Here is an 18,580-nt window from a genome sequence, read left to right as displayed (position 1 = left end):
GGGCTAAAGGTACATCAGATAGCGGCATCAGCTAATCACTGATCAGTTCTTCTCTGGAAACAGAAAGAACAGGGAACGCGTCTGTTTTCTTTGAGGTGGCAAGTGCCGAGGGCATCGACCTGATCTGACCCGGGACATCGGGAGCGGCCCCTGCGCGGTGCCAGGCAGGAATGGTGGCGGCGGCAGCGGCAGTGCCAGGTACCCGCCCGGCAGCCTGAGGGACGTGGGGAGGCTGCGGAGCCCCGGCACGCGAGGATGTCGGGCAGAGGGTCTCCCACGCTGGAGAAGAACGGCAGCATCGGGCACGTAGGCGAGGGGAAGGCTGTGGGGCGGCTCCCCGACAGCATCAGCGTGCAGGGCGTCTCCTACACCGTCAGGTAGGGCTGGGAGGGCGGTGTGCGGGGTCTGTGCTCCCGGGGCTGCGGCAGCGGGGGTGGGCTCTGTGCTCTGGTCTCCGTGCTCGGCCGCAGCCTGGCACAGCAGGAGCCATGGTGCCAGACCCCCTTATGGTGCCGGGCCCCCTCATGGTGCCAGACACCCCCCTCATGGTGCCAGACCCCCCCCCATGGTGCCAGACCCCGCTCATGGTGCCAGACTCCCCTCATGGTGCCGAGTCCCCTCATGGCGCTGGGCCCTCCGCCTCAGGGCAGAGTCCTCCTGAATCTCTCCGCATGTGCTTCTCAGAAGGACGTGCTTTTAGAGGAGGTTTGCAAACGCTGTGCCCTTTCCCACTGCCTTTCTCCCTGCCAGAAGGATAACACGAGGCCCTGAGGAAAGGGACAGGTGAATTAATGGTTGGCAAACATCAGCAGCAAATAGAGCCACAGTTCACGTTTGCCCCATTTGGTTGTAATCTGAAAACCTCTCAGCAATCATTCTGAAAAGTTTTATTTTCCAGGTAATGCTAAAGTTGAAGCCTTAGGAGGGGAAAGGGTAAGGGGGAAAATACTTTTATTTTTCCTTTTTTTAAAATCCTTGCAGCTCCCATCCCACATGCTAGTAGCTATGAACCATTCACTTGCTTTATGCAAAATTCTTATCTATTCTGTCTCTAATTGTTTGTTTTCCAAGAGAGCGTGTTGGCCCATGGTGGAACTTTTCTTTATATTCTAAAAAATGGACGCGGCAAATACTTAAGGATGTTTCATTTCACATTGAAAGTGGCCAGATTATGGGGATTTTAGGAAATTCTGGTAAGTTGTTCCAGTGCTTTAAAAGAAATAAGATCACAGTTAATACTGGTGACTTCCACAGCAACAAGAATGTGACTGAGGTCTGTGTTTTAAATAATGAAATTGTGGCTGATTTTAACTTCTGCTTTGTAAAACTGGTGCTTGGTTTTCAGAGCTCAGTCTTCTGTCATCTAACTAACAATTATAACTTCAATAACAGACAAGATTGCTTCAAAACTCAAATGTTTCACTGCAAAGTATGAATTTTTTATGAATTAAATGCTAATTTACATTCCAGTTTTCCCATTTACTTTCCCTTAATTAGCTGCATGTTATTTTAAAGTGATTGATAAAAAAAATCCAGCTTTGTACTTTTCATATGTGTCCATCCAAGTCAGGCTACCACTCTTGGAATCATAAAGTTCATCTCAGCACATGATTAATTTTTTTGTTTGAAAGGGTCTGGGAAAACAACACTTCTGGATGCAATATCAGGAAGACTGGGACATAAAGACAACTTCTTTGGTGAAGTGTATCTGAATGGACGTCGGCTGAAGAGGGAGCAGTTCAGAGATTGCTTCTCTTATGTGCCACAGGTTGATTTCTACATTTATTTTTTGTGTACTGTGCTTCCTTTTTTGTAAAACGGTTGCTAGTGTAATGGAGTTGTGTCATGGGAATGTGATTTTACTAGTAAATTTGGGACAAATCAGTTCATAAGCTGTATGAGTGATCAAGCTTGCATGAAGATGAACAAAATTTTAATTATTAGATGACTAACTGCTTCTTCCTCTTCACTTTTTTTTCAGAATGACACTTTGTTAAGCTTTCTCACCATACAGGAGTCTTTGACCTACACAGCTTTACTAACTCTTAAGAATTGCTCCAACAGCTCCATCAAAAAGAAGGTCAGTATTATACAGTCTTCCACCAGAAGGTCATACAGGATGTCATGTAATGCTTGCAGCAGCAGCACTTTCCATCCATGGCTGTGTTTGATATTTATGAGGTTTTGTAATCCTCATTCTGCACATGGGGATAGATCCCCCTGCTGAGGAGTAGGACACAAGCGCTCTAGTGGTCCCACATCTTCAAGGGCTTGTGCTGGTGCCCCAGGGCATCACGATTATGCTGGACAAAACCCTCCCACCCAAAGCTGAAGCAGTGAGTACTGCAGGAGATGCTGGTCTGAGGCCAGAGGGGAACCTCAGTTCTCTGGGTATTTGGGGCCATGCGTGCTGGCAAGTCTCATGGACAGCACAACTGATTTTGGCACCACTCTGTCTCCTGTAGGATGTGTCTCACTAACCACAGCAGCTCAAAAAAGCACTGGTCTGCCAAGCCCCCCTACAAGCCACTTTCTTGATAAAATCGATGTGTTTCAGATTTATTTAAAGGGCTCTTTTTGAATTCTATTGAAGGTAAAGTTGGATATTCCTGACTAGAGGGTCTTGCTTTCTGTCTTCTCTCTTCCCCAGTCTTCCACTCAGTACTTTATACTTTCCCAGAATTGATGTGCCTTCCTGCTCCCTGATTTTGGAAGCCAGAGCAGCACATTATGCTCATACCTTAACTTCTAGTCCCACCTCTGAACTCTTCACCTCTTAGCATCAAGTGAAGCTACATTTACTAATTTCAGAATACATTGAAATAAAATTTAAAAAATAATGATTTAAATAATGTATTAAAAATAATCAAATAGTAATTAGGCCAGGTACTGTCCAACTAGAATGGATGCAAGCAGGATACTGGTAAAGCTTTAACTTAAAATTATGACATTTCTTCCACTGTTTTTTACCACTGCACGCAGGTATCTGAGTTGGACTGTGTTTGAAATTGTAATTATTTTTCAGGTAGATGCAGTTATGGCTGAGCTGAGTCTCAGCCACATTGCTGACAAAATAATTGGAAGCCGGAATGTCGCAGGAATTTCTGGGGGTGAGAGACGTCGGGTATCAGTTGCAGCCCAGCTTTTACAAGATCCCAGTAAGTACCACTGCATGGATTTTCAAAATTAAACAAGGCTGTGTCACTTCATGCTCCTACCACAGGCCTCCATAAAACACTTTATATACAAAAGCATTTGCATTCTTTAATTCAGCAGAAGCCAGTCTGGTGATGACAGAAATGAATAAGCAATAACTGATGTCTACCATTGACCTGTTAGTTGATCTTGGAAAGCAGAAAAATTAAAAATCTTAGGGACTGAACATAGGTTTAGACTTGGATTTATCAATTTTAAATCTTTCTGGGTTCACTCTTCCCAAATGTTGGTTGTGGCCCATTAATTTATAATTTTTGAGTACGTTAGAGCCATACATGTGTAAGCACTGAGCCTTGTAGTGGAGTAGCTGCCCTTGATCTGTGTTGTGTGAGTGCCATATGTGTTCCAGAGCCAAAAAAATTCCAATGAAAGGAAATCAAAGCTGAATAACTATGGAAGGATTACCCATGGGAAAGATCCTGTCAGTTTTGAGAGACCTTCTTGAAAATGCCAGAATCTCACGGAGGGAATGTACAGCACATATTTATTGGATGCTGGGGTCCTTGTAACCATGTGGGTGTGCTACGACTGCATATTAGTCAGGAGCTTAAATAGCACAGTGAGGCACATCCCTGCTGCTGGTGACTCCTGGGGTGTAGTTTCTGCTCAGAACCTCATTAAACTCTGTCATAAACACTATAGTAATTCTGTGTAGATAAACCTGTAGTGAAAACTCTCCTCCCCTCGTACCCTGATCAAGGTTGGACTGCCCTCTTCTGTGCTATGTCTAATTTTTATAAACCTAATGAATTTGATTATAAGTTTTTCCCCTTTCATATGCAATAAAATAGTGAAGAAAAGGCAGTAACGTCTGCTTCAGTCTATGGAATTGCATCTGCTGTATTTTAACAATTCTTGTTTTGATCATAACAAATCCTGTGTGTATATATAAATTTAATTCAGAATATATAACTCCTAGCTAATTTTGTCTTTTATATTTACAATTAGGTACATGCTGAAATTTATCATTATTGTTTTTAGAAGCAGATGTATGCATCAAAACTATTTTGGTAATTTTCAGATTTCACATGAATTTAGAAAAAGAAGTATTATACTCTGAAGTAGTTTTTAATGTCCTTATGCATTGAAACTGAACCACTGAAACTAACTAAAACTGAAAGATTATGCCATGGCAATATGCGTGCATACTCTGTTTTATGTGTGGAACTTCACTTGTAAAGTCATTTCATATTATTTGCCAAATTAGTTTTCAGGGCCGAAGCTATGCAATTTGCTCCTTATCTACTTGAATTTTAAAGCTATTCCTTGTCATTTGACAGAGGTCATGCTACTTGATGAACCTACAACTGGGCTGGACTGCCTGACTGCAAACCAGCTTGTCTTGCTTCTCTCAGAGCTTGCACACAGAGACAGGATTGTGATTCTTACAATCCATCAGCCTCGCTCAGAGCTTTTCAAGGTAGAGGATATCTACTCACTATTGGCTTTTCCACCAGATTTTTTAGTATTAAGGTTGTTTTCAGGATGGAAGTACAAGATCCAGTATAGCTGCCTCTTTTCCTTTCCTTTGCATAATTAGAGGCTTCTCTTGAATTTTGCACTTCTGGCCTTGTACCAGCCACTTTGGGACACACATTGCCCCGTGAAAATAGTATGGACTTTGACTGTGTGCCTAACACTTGTGTTATGCAACTACCCAAACCAAAACCACTGGGAGCAGCCATGACAAGGCATGTGGGTACACCTTAGTCATGTGGTCTGGCATTGCAGGGTTTGTGCTGGAAAGAGCATTTCTCCCTTCCCATTAATGTTTCTCACTTTGCTTTTATCCACCACATGAATGCAAAACTCCTCCTCCCTGGCTGGCTGAATGGAGTGTAAATGGATGTGGATCCAGAGGGGAGCAACAGTGCTTTTCTGGGTTGAAAGCAGCCCTGGTGTCTTGAGTACGTGGATTAATCATAGCTGGTGGGAACCCTGTCCTGGCAAATGTTGCCCTGAAGAGCAGTGCTGTTAGAGTCCTTAAGCACTTCAGGATAATCTTGCCAACAATTTAGGGGGTTTTACAGACTGGGGCTATTAAGCAGGAGGTCAGTCAGTCAGTGAAGGTGCATTAGAAGTGAAGTCAGAAAGCCACATCTCTTTTTGTGGATTACCTCTGTATGCTGTTGTCATTGACAGTTTTGAGAACCACTGGAGCTTATAGATGTGTCATTTTGCATAACCACCAGTGAGAGGAGTGACAGAAAGGACAAACTTCTTTTGGGAGAAGTATAGTAAGGAAGTTTGAATATGTCAAAACTATTTTTCCCATCAAAGCATTTATATTACCAAGACAGTATCTGTACTTAAGAATGAATGCACTCCTGGTCTGATTGCTGTGGTGCCCAATGACAGGACCTGAGGGAATAGCCTGAAGTGTGACAGGGGAGATTTAAGCTGGATATTAGAAAAAGATTTTTCACACCGAGGCTGGTTGGGAACAGACTCCGCAGGGAAAAGTCCACAACACCAAGTCTGACAGAGTTTAAGAAGCTTTTGAACAAAGCTCTCAGGTACATGGTGTGATTCTTGGAGTGTCTTATGCAGGGCCAGGGGTTGGACTCAGTGATCCTGTTAGATTCTTTCCAAGTCAGCATGTTCTGTGACTCTTAGTACATACTGCTAATATATTAATTTTCCCCCTACAGTTATTTGATAAAATAGCCATAATGAGCTTTGGAGAGATGGTTTTCTGTGGGAGCCCTATGGAAATGATCACATTTTTTAGTGACTGTAGCTATTCTTGTCCTGAACAATCAAATCCTTTTGACTTCTACGGTAAGTTTGTCTAATTTGTTTCAGTAAAACAATTTGTTTTCTTGCCCAAGTTAAAGTTTTTCCAGAGATAGAAATGTGTTTGAATTCTGCTCCAACTTTTTAATTATTTTCAGCTCAGAGAGAGGGATGGCCCTATGTCATTCCTAATGACTCTAGAAAAGAGCCATATTTGTAGTAAAGGAGTAAACTACCAATAAAAAAAGAATCTCAGCTTCATGAAACCTATGGATTTCTGCTGGGATTTCCCTATGGCTGTGCACTGGATGTGCCAGACTGTGATGCCAAGCAACTGAAAAGAGTTTTTACATGGAGGGAAGGATGTAGAATAAATATGGGATGACTTGAGGAATCAATTTCCAGGAAATCTGAGTTTGAGGTTTCTGAAAGTCTGGGGAGTTGCTAATACCAAGGTGAACTACTGGAACAGAATGGATGCTTCAGGAGATGATGATAGCAAGCTGTTGGCATAGGCTGGAGAGTATTGTTCTACCAATTCAGGTTAAAAAACCCAAAAGGGTCAGCAGGAGGCTTTGGAAATGAGGCTTGATTTTGCTGCACCATATCCACATCTCTGATCCCTACAGGCACGGGTTTGAAGAGAATGTGGATGTGTTTGTATGTAACTCTATTTATAAAGTCCAACATGTTAGGTTAATCTCTGGCAATACTAGCTGAGCACTAACCAGGGAATTTGACCAATCCAAAAATCTGCATTCAGAGCAGGCACTGTTTTCCTATTGTCTGCATGGCATTCTAAACTCAGTGAGAAGAGAGGATGGTTGTTGACATGAAGCTGGAATGGGATAAAGCTGAAAATACTGGTATGACAGTGAGGATAATTTTGCCTTCATGAATTTGAATAGTCTTGAAAAGCATAGATGATTTGAGATTTAGACCCACTTTTAAAAAAGCTTGGTAAAGAGAGTACTGCATTCTTCAAATGTCAACCTTTGAATGTGACAAGAAAGGGAAAAAATACAGATTAGAGCAAAGAATCATTAGAATATTTAGTCTTTTGAAAATTGGTAGTTTATATTTTTTTGTGTGATTTGATGTGAATGAAGGGACAGATTCTGATATCATTTACACCAGCAGCAGAGGAAAATAGATCCCGTGTATTGAGTGTGGATTATATTGTTGAACTGTCACATGTTTATAAAAAGTACTAATGCATGGTAGGCATTTAGCTAGTTGGTCTTGTTAGTAGTCAGTGTTACAATTCTTTTAAAGCACATCTGGTTGCCATTTATTTCCTGTGTGACTTCCAGCAAGTCACACTGGCTAAATTTTAAGAAGTGTTTCTGCATTTGGGATGTTCATGTTTGTGAAAGTGAAGGTTTCTTTTTGGATATGTTTACCATTAAAGACAATTCTGCTGAATTCCAGCTTTTAGAACACCAGGGAACTATTCATAAGCCTAATTCTGGTCTTGAGGACAAATTAAGAATCTTGGACAAGGTCTCCTTTTGTTGAATTTGTATTTTGAAGTTGAACAAAACATTGCAAAGCTGAAATCTAAGGATGAGAGAAACCTTAGCAATAAATAACTGATGAAGTCATCTTACCAGATGTAGAAGAGTAATATAAAATTGGGTAAGAACAAATATTGCTGAGAAAAGCAATCCAGTTTTCAAAACCTTGGCTAATTCATTACTGTTAGGGAAAAGGGAAATTTCTAAGGCATTTTAGCACTATTACTGAATCTCTATGACTTGTAGAAAAGGAACACACAAATTTCCCATCTGCCAGCGAAAGAATTGCTGGTGCCGGGAGTATGTTTAGATGGACTTATTAGAAAGGAACATTAATTCTGTGAAGAAGTTACCGTTCCTGAGTTCCATGGCAGTCAGTAGTGCTTCCTTCTGCTTGGGCTGAGCCTGCCAGGGGAATCTGGCCAGCTGAACATCATCTGACTTCACATTAAAACAGAAGTATGTCTGCAGAGGAGGTAGGTGAAACCCAGTGCAACAATGCATTAATAGCTCAAGTAGAGAAGAGCAGTGTCTCTACATTGTGAGTTCACACTAACCAAAAAATAAAGCTCCATAGTTATAGAGGAGTGGGCAGAGGACAAAGGGGAGCTGTGTCTGAGCCTTTGCCTGAAAACCTGAGAAATACATGACCAGATAAGTAATCTCTTCATAAATGTTCGTCCTCTAGTGCTTTGTCTTGCTCTGTAAAGCTCTTTGTTGTGCAGGGAGAATGCTAAAGGTCTGACCAGCGCTGTGCTCAGGCCTTGCATCTCCAGATCAAGGACCTGAACTGCAGGATCCTACAGAGGTCACAAAACTTAGATTTCTTGTGGCTGCACAGTTAATTCATTCGTGCTGCGTCTAACAGAAGGGACAAAGAATCCTTGAATGCTTTCAATTGACCTTTTCATCTTTGCACATTTTAGAATGGAGACAAGAAGTTAGTTGCAAGGGGAAAAAAGATATGAAGGGAAAGTAAAGTGTATATAAAGTAAAAACTTTGTCATTTTACAGTGGATCTGACATCTGTGGACACCCGAAGCAAGGAACATGAACTTGAAACCTACAGTAGGGTTCAGGAATTTGTATCATCCTATAGAAACTCGGAGATCTTTAGCAAAGTACTGGCAGCCATTGAAAATACAAAGTGTATGAAGGAACTGCCACCAATACCATTCAAAAACAAAGACTTGCCCAGTGGCTTTTACCAAATATTGATTCTTTTATGGTAAGAGTTCCCCCCCACCACCTTTTTAAATCAGTTATCTTCTCTACTAATCTTTCAGTTTCCCCTCCATGTATAGATGCAGCTCCTTGGTTATTTGATCTCCCGCTGTCTCTTGTCTTTTTAATATATTAGCTCTTTGTGGACACTATGTGTCTAAGATTTGTTCAAAGCTTAGTACCCTACCAACCTGTGTTCAGTTGTAGCTAACTAAGCCTTTTGTTGTTGTTTTGTTCCATTATCAGCAGAGCAACAAGAAACCTCTCCAGAGATAAGATAGGCATCATCATGCGTCTCCTCCAGAATCTGTTATTTGGCTTGTTTATAGCCTTTTTCCTGCTTAGACTAAGGAGTGACCTGGCCCAGGGAGCCGTGCAGGACCGCGTGGGGCTTGTCTACCAGTGCGTGAGTGCCCCCCCCTACACAGGGATGCTCAATGCTGTGGCCCTGTGTGAGTTTCTGTCCTGTCTTACGTGCAGCAGCAGGTGCTGCTGCCGCTCTGTCTTAAATAAGAAAAAGTATGTTTTGAAGATAGTAATTTAAAGGATCTTCACTGTTGTACATGATGTCAGAGTTTAAACAGAAGCACAACATTCAATGGAATTTAAGGGAATATGTCCTGATCCCTGTCTTGCTTTTTTGAAGCTGACCTGTCTATGAAGGCTTTTTTCTAAACTGTGCAAGAGATTTGCCTGTGTGTACCATTTTATAGGCAAGACAAAGTCTAATTAATATCTAAATGAGCTCAGACGCATGGAAAGAATGGAAATACAGAACAGCTTTGACAGCAATTAAGCATTATTGGATATATTAGTATTATGTGATGATTACATTTTTTAAAGGATTTTTCTCTTACAGGTGAAAGCAACAGTAGTTTCCATTTACAACCCTAAAAACTGTTTTTCTCATGTAGGGAGCATACACTGCTCTCATCACCTTGAAAACAGAGCACCTCAATAAACTAGCCAGTGACAGAGGTTTTCTCGTCTTTAATTTGCATATGCAAAAAGAGAAGGCTGTCCTGCATGCTGATCAGTTAGGCCTCTTTCATTAAGCTTACCAATGTTTGCAATCTGCATGGAGCACACTTTGCGTTTATGGTGGGGGAAAAAGTGATCAGAGTGGTTTGGGCAGAATGTTTGTGATATATTCTCAAAATTGTCTCTGTGCTTCAGATCATTTCTGCTAACAGCAAGTCCTTCTGTCTGGGTTTAATGGTAATTTACTTTATTTCTTATATATTTAATGCAGTCCCACCTCTACGTGCTATCAGTGACCAAGAAAGTAAAGATGGCTTGTATAAGAAGTGGCAAATGCTTGTAGCTTATATAGTCCATTTCCTGCCCTTCAGTGTCATCAGCGTGGCCATTTTCAGCGCCTTCATATACTGGTAAGCATTGGGACCATCTGTTGGATTGTCATTTTGTTTTTGTTACCAGTGTCAGTTAAGATGTCAGCAAAAGGCCTCCTGGCATGGCTTCCTGCTGTTGTCTCTCAAAATGATTACACGGAAAGCATCAGGAAAGATGACACAAATTTAGCCCTTCGCTTTCAGGCAGAGCTGAAAACACTTCCCCAGTAAGTAAATTGCCAGTTCTCTAGGTAACTTGGAAAGTTTTAATGGAGCTGGGACACTTATCATCCTCATATTGAAAGCATGAAGTATCATTTTACATTGCATTTAGAAAGACAGGAAATTTAAAAAAATAGAAAAACAAAAAAAAAAAAAAAAAAAAAAAAAAACCAAAAAAAAACCAAAGTGAAGAAGTCACCTGTAGATACATGACAGTAACAAAACTTTTATTTCCTGGGATGTTGGGTTTTACTACAGCATTTGAAAGTGATAAAATCTGGATCCATTTCTTACACCCTTCAGAGAAAAGCACAAATTTCTGTCCTTCGATCTGTTTCTTTTCTAATGTTGAGAGATGTCTAGTGCACCAAAGTTAATTTTAGTTTTCCTGGGACAGTTGCAGTCAGTTGGCAATCTGTAGTAAAGTGTGTACAAGTGATGAGCAGGCTTGGTTTGTGTCATGGATGCATGTTCTCTGATGAGCTGTTTAAAAATGGTAAGTGGATACACCCTCATAAAAGAGCTAAAGTGCAGGAGTCATTCTGCTGTAGCTGTTCATGTTTGTGCTCTTACTTTCCAGTAAGATGGATGGAAAATGGATAAAGTAGAACTACACAAAATTTCTTGGACTTCTGAATCAGAATTTCTGCACAGGGAATTTTGTAGTAACATTTTTCTGCTATCAGGAAAAACTCAGGAAAAAAGGATGACTATTCTCTTCTTCCCTCTGGTCTATAGTAGGCAGTGAGGGGCAGTGCCTAGCATTTACTTAATTCTTTCCATTTGAAATCTCAGTGAAAAGAGAAGATCCCTGAGAGGAAGATTTCTGCTCTTCCAGGTGTGAGGACTTTCATGCATGCGCAGGATTTTATGTAGTTTGGTGTTGATACAAAAAGTTGCCACCTTTGTCCCCTTAGCTACTTGGGCTTTTATTTCTGCAAGCTGTCAGTGCTGCCTGCTTCAGGCAGGGCTACTTGAGAAGCCTTTTTTTCACAAATTACTCTTCCTCCCACTAAGTGCTGTGCTGACCTTCTGTTTGTGATTGGTGCTGAGAAAGCAGCCATTTGGAAAGCAGCTTTCCAGGCTCAGTGACACGCTCAACTCCTTAACAAACAGGGAATCCACATGGGCAGAGACTTTGCCCTTGTGCTTTGGTTGGCTCAGACACAATCAACAATAAATAGTGAGTCTCCAGTTAATGGATAATATTTACAGATATTATCTTTCCAATATTGCGGTTGTTTGGAAGCCACTGGGAATATGTCAAAGTGATTTCACAATGCTCTTAGACCTCTCATGGCAAGCAGTTTCTGGATGAGATTTTGGCAGTTGTTATGCAGAACTGAGCTTTCCTGGATGGACTAATGTTTTGAGAGGCTTTAACAACCTCTGGCATGTGTTCTTACAAGCCATTTCTCATTGAGTTTGTGTTTGTGGGGTCAGACATTGGGTCAGGCAGACCCAAACTCTGACCTGATCAGACACAAGGCAGGTCTGGCCAAGCTCAAAGAGAGCCTCTTTGCAATCAAGTAAATATCCTGTCTATGCAGATTTTCCTAGCTGAAGATACCTCTGGGAAATCTTCTGACAGTTCACATCATGTTGTTATTCTACCACTGTAATACTCTCTCTTTGGGCTGTTTGCTTGTTTGTTTGTTTGTTTTTCCCCCTTTTTTTTAAGGCTTTCTTCTGTTCTGTTCATACCCCAGATTTACTAGTTTGTGTCTCCATATCTCTGTGTAAAGTATTAGAGTGGCTCAGAGGTGATAGTTTTCTGCTAGGACTTTGGAAAGCTGTTTCTTCTGCACCAATCTGTACTTAAAAGTTGTTAAATACTTGCTAGCTTGCTGAATATTTAATACTGGAAGAGTCAATGTTCATCCATCTATTTATAAATTATTCTGGTGTTATGAACAATGCTACAGGAAAGCCTGTCATAAAACTGATACTTCTGTTTTAAGATCATATTCAAACAAGATGGATTATAAAAAAAGACATGTGGTCTTGCACTGAACAACAAATAAAAGAAAATTAAATGTTGAATTGCTGCTTGTTAGCTAAGCAAAGCATTCATTGGGCACCTAGTGTGAGGCAATTTTGGTATGAGGTACTTTGGAAAAAGAGTAATGTGTCACCATGTAATTAAAGGTTTTATCATCTGTCACATGCATTATAAGGCTGAATTAAGTTTGTCAAGCAATTACTGACTTTTCTTAACTTTCTAATCTTGAGTACAGATTAAGAGGACTCTGTCCCTTGAGTTAGCTAGGGGAAAACTGAGGCCAGCATGTTGCATTGAAGAATTCAGGAGTATGGGGGAAATTACACTGGTATGAATTATATGAGTGGTGAATTAAATTATTTTTCCATTTAATTGAGTATATCCATACTTATGTTTGCTTGCACATTATCAGAAGTGCAAAATCACACCTGTTAAATACAGTAATTTCACGATTATAAGCCGCACTGATTATAAGCCGCACTTCTGGGTTTCAGCAACTTTTTGGTTTTTGTCCATATATAAGCTGCACCTGATTATAAGCCGCATGTTACAATACAGAGTGTGATCAAAGGTATCTGTTCTATCATCATCTGTTGAGGGTGGGGACAGTGATCCTTATCTCAGCGGCAGATAATGTGCTAATGGGCCATCCATTGAAACCAGGCAGGGCATTGTTCTTTATCTTTTCACACCCCATCCTTCCTCCAGCCAGTCATTTTCTGCTCAAGGCCATTGAGTCCCACTGCGTGACTGATAAAATTACTGCATCCCATTGGAAGTTGCTCCAGCCAGGGGGAAGAGCCCAACATTTCTTACCAAGATAAAAACAGAGGCTTTGGGACACTAAGGGAGCCCCTTTCTCCACTGGCCTCCAGTGGAAAACTGGATTTCTGCACATCACCACTGGACCTCCAGAGGGAAACTGCACCTTCTGCAGGAACACTGCGCCAACTGAGCCACATCTGTCACTGCAAGGGGACTGCAATCACCATTTAATGGGACTGCTGCCAACACCCTGCCTGATGGTGTCAGGTTGTACTCTGACTGTGTCAGGGTTTGGGGTTTGTGCTTTGTAGTACTGTATTTCTATTTTAATTTCCCTAGTAAAGAACTGTTATTCCTAATTCCCATGTTTTTGCCTGAAAGCCCCTTGATTTCAAAATTATAATAATTTGGAGAGAGGGGGTTTGCATTCTCCATTTCAAAGAGAAACTCCTGCCTTTCTCAGCAGACACCTGTCCTCCAAACTAAAACAGCAACTTTTCATTCTTTGTCCATATATAAGCCGCACCTGATTATAAGCCGCACTTTGGGTTCGGACCAAAATTATAGTCAAAATGGTGCGGCTTATAATCGTGAAATTACTGTACCTGCATAAAGATGTTCTTTAAATATGTGACTTATATGAATGACTCTCAGTGCAAAGACTCTCCAGGAAGCAGCAGGTTAGTTTAAGGAATTGAAAAGCTGTGGTAATGGTCTTGAAACAACCTGGGATTCTGCAAGAATTACATCTTTGCATAACCCACTTCAATCTAGATGGAGAAAACCTCATGTATCTACACTTGTATCACGATAGTAAATGGATATCCTTTGTGTTAAGATTCCAAACAATATACTAGGGATCAAGGCATAAACACTTAATGAGCTATAACTGCAAAAAAACAAATACAAACAAAAGTAAATCTACTTTCCAAGTTTACTACCCAAATGTTGCTTTTTAACTGTTGTTTTACTCATCTTTGTACAGGACTACAGGATTGTATCCTGATGCTGCCAGATTTGGAATTTTCTTTGCTGTTGTCCTAGCATCTCACATGATTGGTGAACTACTAACACTTGTTATACTTGGCGTGGTTCAAGACCCAAATATAGTCCAAAGTGGTGTGGTGCTACTTAATTCTGCTGGTGTGATAGTGGGAACGGGACTAGTAAGGTAGGAAAAAATCTTACTTTGTTACAGTGGTGTTGTTAAAATGATCCAACTGTGGAGGAGTTTCTAGGACAGTTGGTATTGCAGAAATCCAGTCATGCACAGGTGGCAGTGGAAAAGCAAGAGCAGCTGTGCTCCTTCAGAGGCAGAACTACCTAATCTTTTCGGGCCTTGTACTAAGCAGGAAACAGACACTTAATATCTTTAGATATCAGCAAAGATATTGAGGATTCCCCCCAGTTTTTGCAAATACATTGAAGATAAAACTGAACAATTAACAATTAATTCTTTTACTGATACTGACATGATGTTGTGAAATGCTGTCCTCATTAAAGGAGCCTACCAAAAATCCCTCTTCCTACATCTTCTAATTACTACTGGAACTTATTAGACACTAAACACTGGTAATGCTGGTTTAAAAAAGAAGTTGCTCTCAACTATCTTAATAGTATTATTATCCAGTTTAGCCAGTAAACTTTTCAGTCACTCTCTCTACCCATACAGACTGAAATCTGTAAAAATTATTAAGTAGTGTAGTATATATGTGGGAAAACTGTGATCCGCTTGCTCTATTACTGCGCAGATAAATGGTTTTGGGTTTTAATTGTGTGAAGTTTGAACAGTTTTCCTCTTGTATTTGTCAATACTGAAATCACTGGGTTTTTTTGAGGGACATACCAGAATAAATGTGTAATTGTTAAAAGCAGTTTTCCTAATATGCTAAGTAGGATAGGACTACCTGAGACCCTCCCAATGAAAATAAGTGAGCCTAACAAGAGATGGTGTTGTTCTCAAGAAAACCATCTGAATCTTCACAAAATTGGTGATGCTTTGTCTCTTTAAAGTAGATCTCAGCTTATACTTACCATATAAAGCTAGGTTCAGGTCTAATTATTTGGTCCTGCCTAGTTTCAGGAAGATGTGTATTTAAAAAATTAAAAATAGCATTGAAACTTAGATTGCTAGATTTTTTCCTGTTAATTTTGTTGTTGTTGAATTGTAAGTCTTGAAGTGTTTTAGATGCTGAAATTGCCCAGTCTTGTTGAATGTTTCTTCTCATTATTTTTGCTTCATTTTTGCTTTGTTATTATTGTGGCAATGAATTGCTATTCTGTCTTACTTGGTTTTGAAGATGGAGGGAGGGGTGGTGGTTTCTTACTTTGAAAGCAACACATTTTGGCAAGTAAGGTTTATATTGGGTCTTGTCATTTTCAGTTTATCACTGCCACGTGAACAGCAAACAACCATAGAATTCTTTGTGACTGTCCATAAACAAGTCAGGGCTGAATGTTGTGACACTGTACCAAAGTCAGGGACAGCCTTCATGGTTGTCTCATCACTTAACCCTAAAACTGGACTTTATGTTTGAAAAAAACTCTCCAGGTAGAGACAAGAACTGTTTCTGTCACAGGTTACAAACGAGAGCTTGTTTTAATTTGGGGGCTCTTAGTATGTAGCAAAAGTCAGTGTAACTTCTCTATTTCTTTAAGGACCATTGGAGAAATGCCAACACCTTTCAAACTACTCAGTTTTCTTACATTTCAAAAATACAGCAGCGAAGTCCTTGTAGTCAATGAATTTTATGGCTTAAACTTCACATGTGGTAAGTGTTCAAAAAAAAGTCCATTATAAATAATGTGAATGAGATGTTGATGCTTATTTTCCTTCTATGTACACGTATCCTGATAAAATAAAGGTAACTTTTGAGTTGCTAAAAATAACTTACTAATTAGTAAAGACTATAATCAGCAAGCTAGAGCAGAATTTGATTGTTTTGTTCCAACCATTTCTCATTTTTCAAGATCTTCCATCTTTCTCTTTTTCACCTGTTCTCTTATCCCCTCTTTGGAGGAATTTTGGAAGTTAAGTTTATTACAGGCTGGAATTTTTTTTTTGAGCAATGTTACACAAATAGAGAATCAAGAGAATTGCACAATCTAAGATGTATTGAGAGGTAACAAACAACTGACCAGGTATCTCTTCTGATACTAGAGAGGCTTCAGTTCAGATGTGTTTTCATGTTATCTATTGAGCAGCTTGGGTCTGTTAGGCTGTGCTTTGCTGGTTGTAAGCAAGATAACCTTCAAAACAATAGAATCAATCCGGGTGGCAAGGTTAGTAGCTAATACACGTTAGTGAGGTAAAACATACAGCTTTGGATCTATCCTAAGATATTTGGGGTGTTGTTGCCAGGTGTCTGTGCTCCTCTCCAAGGCTGCATATTTTTTACCCATTCTTTCCTGCACCTCTTTTTTACAAGATCAACAACTGTTAGAAAATGAATCCATGACTCTATTAGTACCAATGAGCACCTCATTTTTAATGTGCCCTTCAGACAGTCACTATTTCTTGCATTTTGGAACCCTCAACACGTATGGATACTCCAAGTCTACCACATGGGGAAACTTGCTTCTTGATGCCACTCCAGACAATGTGTCTGAAAAGCCATAAGTCTTTGTTTAGCATGAACAAAACAGAGAGCTCCTAGTGACCCTTTGTTCTTCCCTTGAAAAAGTAGATTATGGATTAACCAAGAAACATCACTGATTTTATTCCACAGTGATGAGAAATACTGCTGTGGGTATGGTTCTTCATGGGAATGAGGTCAGGCAGTGGCATGAGCTAGAGACTGGAGCCTGTGTTATACTGATTTACCTGCTAAAGAAATTGTTTGTTTCTTTTGACAGGTGGAGCCAACAGTTCCACTGCAAATAATCCTGCATGTGTTTTCTCCCAAGGCATCCGGTTCATTGAACAAAACTATCCCGGGGCATTGTCCTGGTTCACAGTAGATTTCCTTGTATTGTATGCTTTTATACCAGTACTTGCCATTATTGCAACTCTAAGCTTCAAATTAAGAGAGAGAATTATGGACAGACAATGAAAAAGTAAGAATTCCAACTGTCTCTAATACTGTACTTGTATCTACATTATGGTCGAAGGCTTATATAGTTGGATTTTAGCTAGAATGTAAGTGAAATCACATTCATCTTCTCATAGAAATCTCTCATCTTCTCACATTCATCTACTCATTGAAATCACATTCATCTTCTCATGTTTGTTTTCATCTCGAAAACCAATGTTCTCTTAAGAGTGTGAATGAGTCCTGTATTGGTATTCTCCACCCCTCTCCTCTGGCTGATTTCCAGATCAACCATAATCAACAGTATTTCATGTTTTAAAGGCCCTTCTGATTTAATTTAGTCAGCTAGTGCTGACAATTTTTAACAACGTAGCAATCATGCTCTAACTATTTTCCCACTATTCTGTTTTTAACCACTACTAATAAGCAGAGGGGTCCAACTGCTAGTAAATCTCATTTCTAGAATAGTGTTTTCAGTCTTATGCCCTGTTTTGATACTATTTGAGGAATCTGTAGAAAGGAAACAAACCAAATATATGTAAAGACAGACTCAAGAAATCACTTTAATCTTACACTATACAACTGATGAGTACAGGACCTTGAAGCAGTATCAAAGTTATCCAACTTGTTTTTGCCTTGTAAATGATGGTAAATCAGTCAAGACATGTTATTTATAGCAATTCTTTCTTTTCACTGTCAAGTTCTAATCTTGTTTTGGAAGCAGTTCATGAATTACAAGGAAAAATATGTTTGTTTAATAATGTTTTGGTTTTATTTAATAAAATGTCAGTTTAACTAGGGAGAAAGTATAAAAGTTGTTCGTCAGAAGCAATGCCATTTTCATCTTTGGAAATTATTCTCATGAGCCTTTTAAAACTGAAAACATAACAGACATAAAATTCCTAAATTTTGTATCTTATTTTCTTGTTCTGTGAAGAAATTAGTTTTTGCAGAGAGATAGATTTCTCCAAGGAGGTAAGCATATTTTTATCTTGAAATTCTATAATTATATAACTAGTTTTATATGATAGTTTTGAGATGAGGCAGTTCATAACAAGGAATTTTAAATCCAATCCTCAAGGTAATACAGTATTTCCACTTAAGTGTATTTTTCTAATATCTTTATGTAAAATATTCTGAGATATAAATGTTGTTATCAGAAAAACATCTGGTGAATGAATATATTAAAAAGAACAAGTAGCTGTAAATAGCTGGGAAGATGTCAGATTAGTCTCTGTTTCCCATTTTTATGAGCATGTAGGGTTGATCTGGTTTGCCAAGTGACTGTTCAGACATACACTCAGTACATCTCACACTGGTGAGGTGTGCATGGACAAAAACCCATCCCTAGTTTAGGCTGAATGTGAATCAGTAATATTCTCAGCACTAACCAAGTATCTGTCAAATTAATTAGACTGACTTCCTAGCATTTGAATATATGACAGAAACATCCATCTTCTAAACTCTGCATGACATTAGACATTGCAAGACATAACTCCTATATTAAACTGTATG

At 39.7% G+C, this 18,580-nt stretch overlaps 1 protein-coding gene across 1 annotated transcript; it reads left to right on the top strand.

Moving 5' to 3' along the window:
• Positions 1-255: 255 nt before the first annotated feature.
• On the top strand, positions 256-18,538 carry ABCG5 (ATP binding cassette subfamily G member 5). The gene is made up of 13 exons (XM_033054292.2): positions 256-377; positions 1,072-1,193; positions 1,632-1,768; positions 1,982-2,080; positions 3,026-3,158; positions 4,497-4,636; positions 5,868-5,997; positions 8,484-8,697; positions 8,940-9,145; positions 9,946-10,084; positions 14,020-14,205; positions 15,693-15,805; positions 16,890-18,538. Exons 1-13 carry the CDS (start codon positions 256-258, stop codon positions 17,084-17,086), a joined length of 1,938 nt encoding a protein of 645 aa, XP_032910183.1. The 3' UTR covers positions 17,087-18,538.
• Positions 18,539-18,580: the final 42 nt, after the last annotated feature.

The sequence above is a fragment of the Catharus ustulatus genome, chromosome 3 (assembly GCF_009819885.2).
Source record: "Catharus ustulatus isolate bCatUst1 chromosome 3, bCatUst1.pri.v2, whole genome shotgun sequence".
Taxonomy (NCBI): domain Eukaryota; kingdom Metazoa; phylum Chordata; class Aves; order Passeriformes; family Turdidae; genus Catharus; species Catharus ustulatus.
This window is presented reverse-complemented; position numbering and strand designations above follow the sequence as displayed.